General features: G+C 37.5%; 1 protein-coding gene across 4 annotated transcripts in view; it reads right to left on the bottom strand.

Annotated features, from left to right (window-relative positions):
* The window catches only part of Smarcc1 (SWI/SNF related, matrix associated, actin dependent regulator of chromatin subfamily c member 1), a 98041-nt gene that overhangs the window by 38676 nt on the left and 43140 nt on the right, over positions 1 to 16225 (bottom strand). For all 4 annotated transcript variants that reach the window (XM_051203573.1, XM_051203564.1, XM_051203588.1 and 1 more), the window contains exons 16-21: positions 15364 to 15477; positions 14101 to 14254; positions 13022 to 13135; positions 7343 to 7402; positions 3870 to 4128; positions 2329 to 2490 (exon numbers count right to left, since the gene is read on the bottom strand). In XM_051203573.1, the coding sequence (XP_051059530.1) occupies positions 2329 to 2490; positions 3870 to 4128; positions 7343 to 7402; positions 13022 to 13135; positions 14101 to 14254; positions 15364 to 15477 (863 nt within the window). The remainder of the gene's footprint in view (positions 1 to 2328; positions 2491 to 3869; positions 4129 to 7342; positions 7403 to 13021; positions 13136 to 14100; positions 14255 to 15363; positions 15478 to 16225) is intronic.

Genomic DNA, 16225 nt, shown 5'->3' on the forward strand with positions numbered 1-16225 from the left:
AGTAAAGAGCGATTTAATGCAAAAAAAAAAAAAAACTAAGAAAAACTGCTGTACTCTTAGGGAATGTTTTTGAAAAGTTTAATTGTATGTTGTGTATTTCTCTCATGAAAACATAGCTTCTGCTTGGTTTGAGTTGTGATATGAACTGTCAACCCGGCTGTTCGTTCGTTCGTTCATTCATTCATTTATTCATTCATTCTCTTTGGTTTTTGAGACAGATTCTCTACATAGCCCTGCCTGTCCTGAACTCAGTGTTAAGACCAGGCTGTCCTTGAACTCAGTGAGATCTGCCTGCATCTGCCTCCCTAGTGCTGGGATTACAGGTGTGTACTGCTACATCCCACTAGCAAGTACTGTATTTACTTTCACTTCTTGGGTGCGGGTGTTTTGCCTGCACATGTCTGTGCATCGCCTGCATGCACTGCAATGTGCCAGGATAGAGAAGAGGGCATATAATGCCCTGGAACCGAGTTATAGAGCTGTGAGCTTCGATGTGAGTGCAGGGATTCATAGGTTGATCTCATAAAAGGGCGGCTAGTTAGGGCTCTTAATTGCTGAGCCTTCTCTCCAGTCCCCAAACTGTCAACCTTAGAGATGATGCAGACTCTTATTTCCTTTATCATTTTGATGGTGTTCATAGAACAAAAGGCTGAAAATCCCATGTCCCAGCTGATAGAATGTCCCATGTATACATAGCTTAAGAAAATACTTAGAAACTATTTTTAATTTTTGAGATGGGGGTCTCACTATGTAGACTAGGTCTGCTTGGAACTGATGGGATCTTCCTCTGACACCTAGGTGCTAGGATCAAAGATTTGTGCCACCAAACCCCATAAGAATACATTTTTAAAATTTAACTTGAACAAGGTAGGACACTGCATAAACTGAGGAGTAGTTGCCAAAATCATTCTAAAAATAATGTGGTTAGTAAAAATGAGGATTGAAATCATTACCTAAATGGCTAAAAGAAATTGGAATTATATCTAGTTATTTTATAAAGGTAATTTACAGATGAGGTACTGAGTTAGTAAATAATTATAGAACTTATTAAATAATCAAGAATGATATATAGTTACTTATTGAGAACATACTATAAGGCAGGTATTTCATAAGCATTTGAGTCTCCCAGTTTAACCTTCCAATTTCTCTTAGCCTTTTAGTCTAAAATCAGTTCTTAATTGAGCCTTTAACCATTAAGGCCTGCCTAAGATTTAAGTGTTTTCTGATTATTCACATTGGGTGCCGTTAACTTCTGTTATGTGACATATGCTTGCCTTTGTGGACTGTTGTATTAAAAAATTAGGTATTTTGTTACCTTTATATATCTATATCTACACATCTTGCTATGAAGTATGCGTGTCAAGTAAGATAACATATGAAACTGTTTAAGGCTACTTTTATTGTTCTGTTGCACATAGTTGAAAAATTCTTTCCATTGTTGGATGATTTCTGTGTAAAACAAAAGCACAGAATTAATTATTTAAAAAGTACCCAACACAGAACATGTGCTCAGTGGAGTAAAGGTGATCTGTAATGCTTGAGAACACCAGTGCTAGCTAAGAAAAAGAATCAGGACATAAAAGGCTCATGTGAATCACTGGCAATAGAATAGGGAGACTAAAAAGCCAAGTACAGTAACCCAACCTGCACTTCCCACACGTAGGAGGTTGAGGCTAGAAAGTGAGAACCTGTTTCAAGGAAACAATAAACAAACCCCCAGAGGTAGGAGAATCATTTTATGAAATCGAAAATGTTACAGAATAAAGACAAATGTGAATATAGTAGAAATTATTGAATTACAAACTAAGTGGATAAAATAGGGAGTTTTATTTTATAGGTATTTTACGCAAGTTTTTAAAACACAATTTTAAAGTAACTTAAGTACATATAATGAAACAGATTGATCATCAACCATAAAAATCTCAAAATAGCCAGGCACAGTAGTGTATACCTTTAATTCTGGCACTCAGAAGGGAGAGGGTAGGTAGATCTCTATGAATTCGATTTGAGAGAGTTCCAGGACTCCAAGAGCTTTTACACAAAGAAACCATGTCTTGAAAACAAAACAGAAAACCCCAAAAATGTCCTAATTATAAAACTATTGTTTAGTTACCAGGCATTATTTTTAGTTCTTGCTTTCTCCATGCCATTTTGTGCCATACTCCCTAAGTATGTGAGAGGAAAACAAAAAATTCAGGCACTAAACTTAAAGAGGCAAGTTTATACTGATCACTTTGTTTGTTTAAGTGTAAACAAACCCTATTATCTCACACAATGACAGGGAATATAAACATCTGAAACCAAATCCTGGGCAGAGCAATGACTCACCAAGTTTTTCTGGCTCATCAGGACCGGTGCCTGCAATACAGCTGCTCTCCAAGCCATAGGTCGGATCCACCTTTCCAGAAGCTCTCGCAGCTTCTTGTACTTTTTTGACATGTGCTTCAACTAATTCCAGTGGTACTTCTTCTCGGACCCGAGAAAACTCCTCTGATTCAAAAATCAAAAGAAAATAGCATTTTCATTTTGCATAGATATGTGGTCCTATACATGACCTAGAGTATCTGGCACAGCAGCATTGTTTTGGTTTTAATGAGATCTTTGGGGCAGAGGGTAAAATGAATCAATCTACTTTTTTTTTTTTGGGGGGGGGGAGGGTTCGAGAAAGGGTTTCCCTGTGGCTTTGGAGCTTGTCCTAGAACTCGCAGTATAGACCAGGCTGGCCATGAACTTACAGAGATTCACCTTCTTTTGCCTCCCAAGTGCTGGGATTAAAAAGGCTTGTGTCACCAAACTGTATTCCAGATTTTTACCCTAAACATCTAATAACATCTTAAATAATACTTTTATAAGATTTTTAAAGATCTATTGGTAACAATTAAAATTGCAGTCCTAATTTTATCTCTGTTGACTACACTGGCAGTTGTAAAAAAAAAAAAAAAAAAACACCAAGGATCAAAGCTAAAAATCCTTTAATAGCAAAGACATCAGAACAAAATTAATTTGCTACAAATATGACATAACTTCTATTCTTCGGCTCTACCAATTTCCTAATGCCACAAAACACATACTTTTCTATAAATATGTGAGGAAAGAAATGTTTACGTGCATATACATAAGAGACAAAATCTATTGCAGTCCAAGATGAAGCTCAAAGTCATGATTTTTGCCTCTGCCTCCCAGAAGTTATTTCACAGGTGTCTGTCACCACCTCTGGCTGCTCATCTAATTCTAAGCAAATATTCTCTCGGCAGGAAAAGGCACTTGTGGCTAAACTGACAGTTTTAAGTTTCATTCACAAGGCACACATGGTAGAATCCTCCTCCCCCTGCTAGTCCTTTGACCTTCAGACATAAACTACAGGTGATTACATAAACACACATATACAAAATAGACTTTAAAAAAAAAAAAAAAACGTGAAAGAGAAATTAAATGCTCTTAACCTACGAACTATTTTAATACATTATAAGGTTATTTATAACGTCTATGAAGCCCCCCCCTTTTTTTGTGATTTGCAAAACGAGTATAACTTTGTGAGTTTAAGTGTGTAGATTTGAATTTGTGTGTAAGTTCACTCCAATGGGCATGTGTGCAGACCAGAGGTTTACATCAGGACAGATTTTTCTCTTTCACATCTTCCTCCATCTTATTCTCTGAGATGCTGCCAGTGACCATCTATCTCTGCCCCTAGTGAAGATTCTACAAGCACAATCTGGAATGTCCAGCTATAACATGGATTTTGGAGATGCAAACTCAGGCCATTATGCTTACATAGCAGGCAACTTACCTTGAGCTCACAGTTAACAATATTTAAATCTGAGGTCAGCCTTTATAGTGCTGGAGAGGCAGCTTACACAGAAAGTACATACCCAACGCTGCTTTTGCTGCAGCAGATGCCACACGAGGATCAACCACAGATGCTAAAAAAGCAACAGTACTCATCACTGGGTTTCCGGACTGGCTGAAAGGGACAGGCTGGTAAGCTAGAGGCCCAAGGGAAGCATCCGAATTTTCAAGGTATGGGTCCTCAATGGGAAGCCTCAAAAAGTGAAGGATGCATTCATCCTGAGTACGACTTCCAACATGTTCTGAGACTTTATTCCAATCATCCTTGTACATTTCCAGAGCCTAAATAAATGAAGACTGTTAATATCAAGTAAAAAGGAGATGATATGTCAGGAAAAATGAAGCATGTGGTTTTCCCCCCTCTTCCATGTGACAGGGTCTCACTATAAGGTACAAACTGGTCTCAAACTTCTAATCTCATTGCTCAAACTCCAGAGTGCTGTAAGAGGCAAAACCACCTGGTTTGCTAACATTCTTTAATCAGTACTTCTTAAAATTCTGGGTAGTAATTTAGTTGTAATGGCACATGCCTTTAAACCTCAATGCTCAGTAAACTGAGGCAGAAAGAAGTTTTAAAGATTACCAGATTGGGAAAGAAGATATCTCAAAATAATAATATAAATGATTATTTGCACATTAGAATAAAATGGTAATTTGACGATTTTCATTGTAGTAAGCTATGAGACGGGCAACAAAAATAAAGAAAATATATGCACATTATAAACCTGCCCTTTAACAGGATTGGTATGGTTTACATAAAACCGTCTAAAGAAAATGAAAGATAGTAAAGATTAACACTAAATATAAAATGACCAGTGAAAAGTGCAACAGAAGATAAAAATGGTACTTGTATTTCTCTAATAACAATAAATAATTTTAAATTGGAATACTTGAACAGCATTAAAATGAAATAAAAAGTTCACTAAATTATGTGTAAGATGAAGAGGTTAAAAAGAAAATCAAACCGAGAAAAATCAACAACCTGATAAATGAAGAGATAGTTACTCCATTAGAAGCCATTCTATGATCAACTATTTCGAAAGTAAAGCATAAATTATCAAAAACTACAGGTAAAGGGTAAGCAACATACCTAGCAGATAAGTCATTTGTTTAGCAGCCCACCTGACGCTAGGAGAGAACCGACTTCAAAGTTGTCCTCATATACTCAGACTACATACATACATACATACATACATACATACATACATACATACAAAATAACAAAATTAAGATATACCAGATGGTATATTTTTAATAAAAATTGAGACTAATAGTAAGATTTTTAAGTCATAAAATTTATAAATTTTGGTTAAAAAAAAAATCCTAACAAACCTTAAATAATAACAGGTTAAAGACAAAATACACCAAGAAAAAAAAGAAATATAAATACAAGAACTGAAATAACTTAAAGACTTTTTAGGAGCTCACTGAAGTTACATCTCTTTAGGATCATGACTTCCTACCGTTTGCTAATATTTTTGTTTGTTTATTTGTTAATATTTTGTTGTGGTGGCAGGAGCTTGTGAATGTTCTAGGTAGAGCTTCTCATTACCATTTTACAAGGCTGGAAAATCATTAATTCAAAAGAAGTTTTCTCTCCTACCTTCAAAGGATTCACATTTTATCAGTTAGCTATCAGGCTAAAGTCAAACATGATCAAAACAACCCCATTCTCTACTCCTTAGGCAGACGAGTAAGTCAGATCCCAAGACGCTATTCTAAGCCAGTACATAGGAACCAGGTAGGTACATTTCTGTGAGTTCCAGACCAGCCTGGTACACAAAATGATTCCCAGGACAGTCAAGGCTACACAGAAACCCTGTCTCAAATAACTAAAAAATAAAAGTGAGGTTGGGCAAGGTAAAACATGGCTTTAATAGAAGCACTTGGGAGGCAGGGGCAAGAGACAGGCAGAGGCCATCCTGGTCTACACAGTGAGTTTCAAGACAGCCAGGACTCTATAAAGGAGCTGGTCTCAAAACACACACACACACACACACACACACACAAAACAGTAAGTAGGCAATCTAAAAAATAAATAACTAGACTTACCTATTAGGGACAAATCTAAGTTTTGTTTGGATATGACTCAATTTTGATGGTTACCTATTCTGAAGCTTATCTTGAGGATGTGTGTGTGTGTACACAAACGTGTGTGAACCAGCATGCAATGCATGTGCATGAAGACCAGAGGTCAATGTCTAGTTATCTAATACTACTGACCTCCATTTGATTTTTTAGACACAGGTCTCTCATTTGGGCCTGCTGATAAAAGCATTTGCAGCCAAGCCTAATAAACTGAGTTCAACCATGGGATCCCATTGGAGAAGAAAAGAACTGTCATCATGCAGTTATCACCCCACCCCCAATGAAACAAACAAACAAACAAACAACAAAGTTCCTAGCTACTACTTTTTTTTCTCTTACTGCTGGGATTATTGAAGAGTACAGCCAATAGGCCATCTACTATTCAAAATAGTCTTGACTGATGGCCTACATCACAGAAGTTTTATAACAGTTTTGAAGGCTGGAAGATCAAAACTCCCATGTGCACACCTAACACTAAGTTACAAATGTGAAAGGAAAGACAGAAACATGCTTTGGTTTGAGGAAAAGCATCCTGTCTAGCTAACTGGTCTAGCCTCTTGCATGCTGAGATCACAGGTGTGCAGCACCATACCTGGCACTTTCTGTGTGTGTGCATTTTGCTATTTTTTTCATTTAAGGTTTTTGAAACAGTTGTCCTACCTGACCATGAAGAGCAAAGGACTTGCAATCCTCAAGTATCAGTCTTCAAATGCTAAGATTAAAGAGTGTGTATCTAGAAACCAACTTTTAAGCTAGTAATTGCTCTAAACAAACTGCATTTATGGATAGTGTTAATGGTAAACAATGCTGCTGAGACTTACTTTCTTCTTATGTTTAAAAAAGAATTCAACATAAACACAGCCCAGATTCCACCCGAAGCACAGAAAATGTATTATTGTTTAAGGATACAACTGTTTTCTTCAGTTTGTTCTGAATAAAGAGTAGATGAGGGTTTCTTATGTAACTTACATATTTGGTTTTGAGTCTTGGCTTTAATGGCTGAGCCATCTCTCCCGCACCATCCACTAATCTCACAGCTGGGGAAGAGGGAATTCGGAGCACCGGTGAGCAGAACTGCTGCTGTTTGCAGCTGTACTGCAATTAAATTGCTCCTAACGGCACAAAGGTCCCACCAGCACTAAAAACAAGTTGTGTTCACCTGTGAGTATTGAGCGCACTCTGTCTCAGCGCCATACAGCACAGATATGTTTAGTTAGGAGTTTGGATTGTGAAAGGTAGGGCTGAAAAGACTCGTGCTTAACACAGATATCAGACGGAGAGTCTAGAATAACTTAAAATAGCAACAGGAAGGGTATCCTTTTGAATTGTATTTAGAGACAAAGAAGAAAACAGAGCAAGTAGGAATTTACATGCATCAGCTTTAAGGATAGGTCACCGGTCAGCTCACCTCGAGGAGGAGAAGGGTCTCCTGTTCTGTCCACTCCCTTCCAGCACTAGCACCTTTACTCTAAAGAAACAGAGTCAAAAATTATTTATTCATCACCAATGGATATGGATGGAGTTCAAGCAGGACTTCTTTAAGCATAGAACAATTTTACCCGGTCCACTAAGATGAGTCCCCCAATAATTAAACATTCAAAAAGTTCAAAATTCAATGGAGGGTCTGGCATGCTTCAACAGCTTCCTGTTTTCATTAGTCACTGGAACTAGTTCCATGTTATTTTAACTTTGGAAGATATAAATTCAGAAATTCATAAATAAGATAAATCACCTATAATTCTGCAAAAGTAACCTATATGCCAGAAAGCTGATAAGGTAAAGGCAGTCACCATTAGGCCTGACAGACTGAGTTTGTTAGGCCTGACAGACGGAGTTTGAGTCTCCAGAACCCATTTGGATGAAAGAGAACAGTGACTTCCAAAACTTGTCCTCTGACTCCACAGAACTGAGTTTGCATGCACATACACACATAATGGGGGAAATTAGCGTAAATATTTAGTAAAAGTTGAAAAAATAACTTTCCGTAGAATTCTAAGAAAAAATGTACCACACATATAAAACACTAGATTAACTTTTAATTTTTACTTTTACTTGAGCTGTATGAATGTTTTGCTCACGTGTGTACATGTGCATGCAGTACACACAGAGGCCAGCAGGTCCCCTGCAATTGGAGTTATAGAAGGTAATAAGCCAGGAACCAAACCAAGGTTCTTTACAAGAACTTATTCTTAACTACTAGGATATCTTTGAATGCAAATACTCAGGGTTCATCCAACCTTAACATTTCCACATTATCTCCCACCCACATATCTGAAAAGTCTCCCCATGATTCCCTACAGTCACATGACTTCTTTCTTGACAATCCCTAGCTAGAAGAAGGAGGTATTAGGACACTGGTGTCATACAGGTTATAGTCACCTGAACTATGACAAGAGAATCCTTGATTGGCAGACCATGTTCCACACACAGACTCACTTGGGACAGCCTATGTGGTATAGTTGATAATATTCTCTACTTTTAAATGTATATACTTCAAAGACAGATAGATGAAATTAATACTACAAATTTTCCTACTCTGATTTCTATAATCTTTGAAAGTCTGTAATATTTGCATAGGAACAGTAAGTGTTCTTAATCACTGAACCATCTCTCCAGCCTCACTGTTTAGTTTTGCTGTTCTGAGAGTGGATCTTACTTTATCAATCTCAAACATCAAATAATAAGCCTGCTTAGTGCTAGAATTATGAAAAAACGGGGAATGTATTTTGTCCTAATCATGCAGTCTGTATGAAGATAGTGGAATGTTTCATTTGTTTTTCACACTATTACACAGTCTGAACAAACCAAAAATTATATTATGACCATTTAAGATATTTGCATTTTGTCAATTCTACATATGAATTTACAAATGATTCTTAATTTTTTGCTTCCATGTCCAAGAACACTAGTTATGTATCTATCAACAGGATATCTATGTTTATCTATAGGAACATTCTCTTTCCTTTTAGATTGCTAGAAGAGACTCAGAACACTGGAATTATTTCTTTGGTGTTTGTGACAAGTTAACCAGTGGAATCTTGACATAGACTGTTGTTGGGGAATAACTATAAGTACTTGCTGACACTGATACTTATATCTGAGGCATTTCCAGTGTTGACTATTTCCCAATTTTTGTTTATATATTTCTATACTTTATGCCTACACATGTACGTATGAATGTGGAATCTGAAAATATCATGCATTCTTAATTATAGCTTTTTTTAATCATCACCAGAGCATGTGTTTGAACAACTCTGTTGTCTTTATATGCTAAATATAATTAATGCTCTGGCTCTGAGGTGAATGCAGGTATATCTTCCTCCATTGTTTTACTTTTAGTTGTGTCTATGTTGTAAACTCAAGTTTTTGACTTTTTTTTAACCCAATTTGACAATTTTGCAATTTCAGTGGAGTGTTAAACTGTATGCAAGAATAAACAACTTTTCAAATATAAAACACAAACCTGTATGCAAGAAAATAAAAATGTATGTAAGAGGAGGGCTGAAGAGAAAGTTCAACAGTTATGATCACTAGCTGTTTTTCCAGAGCACAAAGGTTCCATAATCAGCATGGCTTACAATCATCTCTAAAACTCCAGTTCCAGAGGATCTAATGCCATCTTCTGAACTAACGGGGTACTGCATGCAAATGGTATACAGACATACAAATAATTAAAAATTTAAAAATAAAAACTAAAATATCCAATGTGGCTGGGACTCAGTGGTGGGGCTCTTGCCTAGCATTTGTGATACCCTGAATTCAATTTCCAGCATGGGGGGGGGGGGCGCTTAAAGAGAGAAGGCACACAAGCATATTTTGTTATTATTGTTAGGGTCAAATGATAATCGCTATTTTCTGTTTCTTTAAATGTTCCTTTTATTGAATATTTCTATGTTTGAGCAAATATTTTTTTCTCTTTTAAAAAACAAATCTTGCTTTTGTGCTCTGACTTCAAACTCACTATGTTATGCCCAGCCTGTTATCAAATTTGCCTTTATCCACCTCAGTGCTGAGACTACAAGAATTAGAAACCATATTAAAAACTGAGATTATGGTTTTACTATTGTAAACACAAACACACACACACGTATAAAAGTTACTAGGGAATTATACTTAAAATAGCTGTGTTAGGACTTACAACATTAGTTTACAATTGGTCAGTCTACTTTGAATTAATATTTTTGCATTTCCTATAAAATGTAGAAACATCCGAAGTATACTTTCATTTCCTGTTCTTTGTGCTGAATACGGAAATGGTCACTCACACCCACACATAATGGACCCAAACACTTAATATTACTACTTTTATTTAAAAAGGTCTTGAGCTTTTATGAAAAGCTCAATGACATGTCACCATGCGCAGTCAAAAAAAAAAAAAATCTGTACTGTTTAATACACTGGCCTTTCAAGTACACTTTATTCAATTATGTGTATTGTAAAAATACTTTGGAAAATTATAATTGAAGGGCTGGAGAGAAGGCATGTGGGTTACTAGCACTAGTTGCTCTTCTAAAGACCTGGGTTATTATTTCAGCACCCACATAGCAGTTCTGAAGTACCTGTAACTCCACTTTTACCCAATCTGACACGACACCCTTCCCTGGTCTTCACAGCAACCACTCAAACAAAGCACATGAACATGCAGATGAAGATTCATGCACATAAAAGTACACAGGACTGCAGAGACAGCACAACAGTAAAGGCATTCTTTGTTGCTCAGAAGACTCAGTTTCAATTCCCAACAATCATATGGTATCTCACAACCATCTTCTAACTTCAGTTCCAGAACATCCAATATCCTCTTCTGGGCTCTGTAGGCATGATTTCATCATGCACAACAAAGACATGCATGCAAGTGAAAAACCCCAAAACACAAAGGAATGGCCAAAAGTGTTAGGGAAACATACACTAAGCAAAAAGATTTCTGGGTAATTCAGAAAAGCAGGCAGAGTAGGATGATGCATAGCCATGAACCACTGCTGACTTGTGTTAATTCTATCTGGGCTCATTTCTTTTCATCCTCAGGAACTTCCTATAGGTTTTTGCAAAATGCTAACAGCAACTTCTATACTTTTAAACATTTCAAACATCGTTTTACCCTATTGATTATTTAATACAGATTTCAGGAATGAGTTTGTAGTCCCATACAATAGTTTTTTGTCCTTTGTCATCTATCATTGATGATGTAGCATCAGCCATCAGTTGGGGGTTTTTGTTGTTGTTGATTTCAGTTTGTTTTGAGGGAGAGATAAAATTTCTCTGTAACAGTTCTGGCTGTCCTGGAACTCATTCTGTAGACCAGATCTGACTATGCTACCACCACAACTGGAAGCCATCAATTTTATTATTCATTTAAATCCAATTTCATTTCTTACCCATATTATTTAGCCTCCTCATTTAGATTTTATCATGATTTAAAACTCATTAGTGGGTGGTGGTGGCGCACACCTTTGGTCCCAGCACTCAGGAGGCAGAGGCAGGTGGATCTCTGTGAGTCCGAGGACAGCCAGGACTACACACTGAAGCCCTGTCCCGAAAAAAAAAAAACAAGCAAACAAATGAACTGTATTGTTTTTGAATGAGGTGTATATGTGCATGTTCCTTAGTGAGAATGTGTACACTGGGGTCAAGGACAACCTCAGGTGAAGGCTTTAAGACTCCACTGATGGGAGATGTCATTCTGTATAGGTTTCTTATACTGGTTAATGAATAAAGCACTGTTGGCCAATAGGAAAGGAAGATAGGAGGGACTAGGAGAGGAGGAGGAAAGAGGAAGGAGTAGGGAGGAGTCAAGATGGAGAGTCGGGAGAAAGCAGTATGCTGCAGGCTCCCCGGTAAGAGAAATACATAGATCAGCAGAAATGGGTTAATACTGAAGACAGAGTTAGCCGATAAGAAACAAGTACCTGGCCAACAGAATTATATCTAATACAGAGTCTCAGTGTGTTAATTGGGGCTGGCGCGGCGGCGGGACAAGACCAGGCGGCAGGTGGAAAAACCGTACTCCTTACACTCCACCTTGGTTTTGGCAATGTCCCTTTGTCTGTGTCCCTCTGTGCTGCCTACTCCACAACACTGGACCTGCAGGTTTCAAGCAGGTTGGCCTGTCTGTCTCCTCCCTTTTCCCCCAAGAAGGCACCACCACATACGGCTTTTAAGTGTGTGCTAAAGATTTAAATTCAGGTTGTTAGACTTGGTTGCAAGTACTGTGAAGCCCTAAGCCACTTTGCCACCCCTGTATGTATATATCTTTTTATTAGTTCTAGCATAGAGTTAATCATTACATAGACAACTCATCAATCCTATTGTGGTAGTTTGAATGTAACCAGCCCAAAATCTCATAGGGAGTGGCACTATTAAGGAGGTATGGCTTTGATGTAGTGGGTATGGCCTTGTTGGAGGAAGTGTGCCCCTGTGGGGTGGCCGTGGAGGTTTCCTATGCTCAGGATACCACCCAGTGTCGGCTGACTTCCTGTTACCTCCAAGATGTAGCACTCTCAGACCTAGCACACCTGCATGCCACCATGCTCCCTAACATGATAATGGACTGAACCTCTCAAACTACAGCTGTCACCCCAGCAAAATGCGTTCTTTTAGAGTTGTCATGGTGTATCTTCACAGCAATGAAAACCCTAAAGACAGCAATATCTACACTTCTTTCTTGTCCTCTAATGACATATTCTTGATTGATGACAAGGCTCCTGTACTTTGCTCTTATTGTTTCATACTTTCTTCACCATTATCCATTTACGTTTTTTCTTATTGGTTCAGTGAGTAAACAGGGCCCTAAACTCACTAACTTGTTTTGTAATCTCAATAGTCTGCTGATTCACTATAGAAGCTAACAACATTAATGCCTGCTTCTTACTATACATTCTAATTTACTTCTCAAAATGTATTAACTTCAAAATGTACTATCCATAGTTATTTTTAAATAACTATCTGCTAATCATATAAGTGACTATTGAAATGCATCAGAGCTCAGTAGAAACCTTGCTAACACCTTGCTAGATCCTATCAAAGACTGGATTGCCTATAAAAGCCATGCAAGTGGGTGGTCCATGTGGGTTTACAAAAAGGTCTTTACCTTTGCCAGTGTTTTCTTGGAGTAAATGTCAGTTCGAAGACCAAAGTTCTGCAAATCAATTGGTTTTTCCTTATTCTTTTCAGGAAAATTTAACATCTGCTGAGCAGCAGGGACCTATGAGGTAGATAAATGACAAAATGACATTAGCCTTTTCAAATTCAAGGGGATAGAAGTTCTGAGGGGGGGGGTTGTCTTATTTTGTTCATTGTGTTTTGTTTATGACTGGAATTATAGATATTGTGAGCTGACATGTGGGTGCTGGGAATTGAACCTGGATCCTCAGAAGAGCATCCTGTGCTCTAACCACTGAAAATTCAATCTAGTATTAAAATCGTATTTAACATTGGTTCTTAAATCTCTTTGTCAGCTGAGTGTGGTAACACACATATTTCATTACAGAACTTGGGAGGCAGAGGTAGGAGGATCTCTTTGAGTTCAAGGCCAGCCTGATATACAGAGTGAGGGCCAGGACAGCCAGGGCCACATAGTAAAATCTTCTCTCAAAAAAGAAAACAAAACAAATAAAAAAGAAATGCTTTGGATCAAGTTTTCACAAAATCACACTGGTAAGAACTTGCATTGAAAAGACAAGTGTTCTTGGTGCTCTCTTAACTCAGAAAGGGCAGCCACTTTCTCTGCTAACATGATATAGTCTCTTTAGCAATAAAGAGCAAATACAGTATGAACGTCCTACTTTAATAATTTGTTTGGTACAGTAGTCTTTCAAAACAATGTACATTTACTTCTGAAATAGTAATTATTAAAATTTTTAAATGTACATTTTTAAGACACAGACTGGATGAAAAGTTCATTGTCTTGTCTGCTTATTGACTAGTAACATTGATGGCAAAGGGATAAGGTGCTAAAAAGTAACTAAATTTTGTAACTTCATACTATAATTAAATTGGTGGCACATTACCTTAAACGTATATACACATTGTCGTGAACACAAATTTCCACTTGGAGACATGAAAACCAAACTGTACACAATCCCAAGAATCACCCTGATCACTAGAATGGGTACTTCCAACAGGACAAGAATGAAAGGTCGCCCTCAAGAGCTGTTAGACCGAACTTACCTGAGGTGATCGAAGATGCAGAGGCACAAGGCCTGAGGGTGTGTCGGCTAACACATTGAAATGAGGGGTAGGAGGAGGCCCCATTGCCATGGGTCGACTTTCAGGATCTACTTGGTAGTTAACAAGGCCCCACTGCTCTAAGAAGGCATGAACCCTGAAAGAGAAGAGTTATATACATTACGTTCTAGAGAACAAATCCGGGTTGTGAACCCATGATCATACAATTTGTAAAATGTTCTGCAGGTGACAAACTAGCCAAGTATCTTGGTGCTGTCTGAGGGAGAATGCACAACCTTCACAGTGAGTAAAATGTCAATTAATTGTGGGTGTTCATTTTGCTTTCTATTTTTGAGATGAAAAAACTCCTTCTCTGAATTCAGAAATGGAAATCCAAAATTTAATTTTGTTCTGAAATGGTATTTACACTTTCCACTCAAATCTCTTGTCATTGTATGATCTGAATACAAAACAAGACATAAACTATGCAATACAGTCTTGTGGAAAAGAATATTTGTCTAACTATATAAAGATGTACTGCTATTTCATCTAGTCTGCCTAAAGTACCTGATTGGTCTAAGAAAAACCTGAATGGCTAATAGCTGGGCCAAGTAGAGACAGGCAGGGCTGGCAGGCAGAGAGAAAATGGGAGGCAGCCAGCCAGCTGAGGGTCAAACAGAATGGAAGAAGCAGAAACAGGATGGCCAGCACTAAGGCAAGGTAAACAATCATCTGGACAGCACATAAATGAATGGAAATGGCTTAATTTAAGGTTAAAAAAAAAAAAAAAAACAAGCCTAAGATAAGGCTGACAATTCATTAGTAAGTCTCCACAATATGGGGGTTGGCCGTGTAAGAACAAATTATTAAAATTAGTATTAAAAATACAGAATCCCTTTGAGTGCAATGAAGAAGTCTACCTAGTTAATCTTGTCAACTATATGGGCAAGAGACAGTTGTGAGCCACCATGTCGTCGTTGGGAATTGAACCTGGGTCTTCTGAAGAGCAGCTGGTGCTCTTAACCACTAAGCCATCTCTCCATCCCCAATATCCTTGAGTTTTTTAAAAGCATTTGTGGCAGAAATCCTGCAGTATACTGTCTCTCAAATTTGGCCAGCACCCATGTCAGACTGAGCCTAAATGTCTATAGATGTCCTCTTCTGGAATTCAAGCTCAAACTAGCACACGAAAACAAAAGTGGTTAGATATAAAAGAGCAATGTAGCTCTAACCACCTATAGTACAGGATCTAAGCGAAACATTTACCTCATCACAGCACACACATCTCCAGTCAGGTTTCTCCGACAAGCAGTACTGGTTAAATATTCTTGGGGATTTAGACGGTATGTGTCAATCATAAAATTTCGATATGCCAAGTATCTAAAAAACACAAGGGCAAAATTCTTAAGGTAGACTTGCATCTTTTAGATAAAATGTTTCCAAAGACAAAACTCAAAATTTGACATCCATAGGCAAAAAAAAAAAAAAAAAAAAAAGGACAATATTAAGCAGCAACACTGATATTGTACTAAAATATTAATAGTTCCAGGGGAATCTGATGAACATAAAATAAAGTTAAATGAATTATTTAAAAAGAAAATTAAGAATGTTAAGGATTGTGTCATCTATCAACAAGTTCCCTTGCCCCATCCCCAAAGATAGGGTTTCTCTGTGTAGTCCTGGCTGTCCTGGCCAGAACTCACTCTGCAAACCAAGCTGGTCTTGAACTCAAAGATCCACCTGCTCTGCTGGGATTAAAGGTATAGCCTATCACAAGTTTTTGCATGCACTAACAAAATGTTTGCATGTAAGAAACAAAAATTTCACAAGGCAGTTACATAAGAGCAAAAAGGCAAATAGTTCAAAAGTTTACTGCCCAACCATGAACATACAAAATGACTAAATTTACAAGAAGAAAAGGCTAAAATAAAAAAGTCTAATTAATTTTAAAGTCATGACTCCCTAAACACTGAAGTATTTAAAAAGATGGAAAAACAACCCTGGCTTTAAATCACAATCTGGAATTTTTTAACACTAAAACAGCAGTTATCTCTGACATCAAAGCACTGAATTCAAATTAACTTGGAAAACTACAACCAGGGTCCATGGAAAAGATTTTAAGTCATTT

Source organism: Phodopus roborovskii, unplaced genomic scaffold (assembly GCF_943737965.1).
Source record: "Phodopus roborovskii unplaced genomic scaffold, PHOROB, whole genome shotgun sequence".
Lineage (NCBI taxonomy): Eukaryota > Metazoa > Chordata > Mammalia > Rodentia > Cricetidae > Phodopus > Phodopus roborovskii.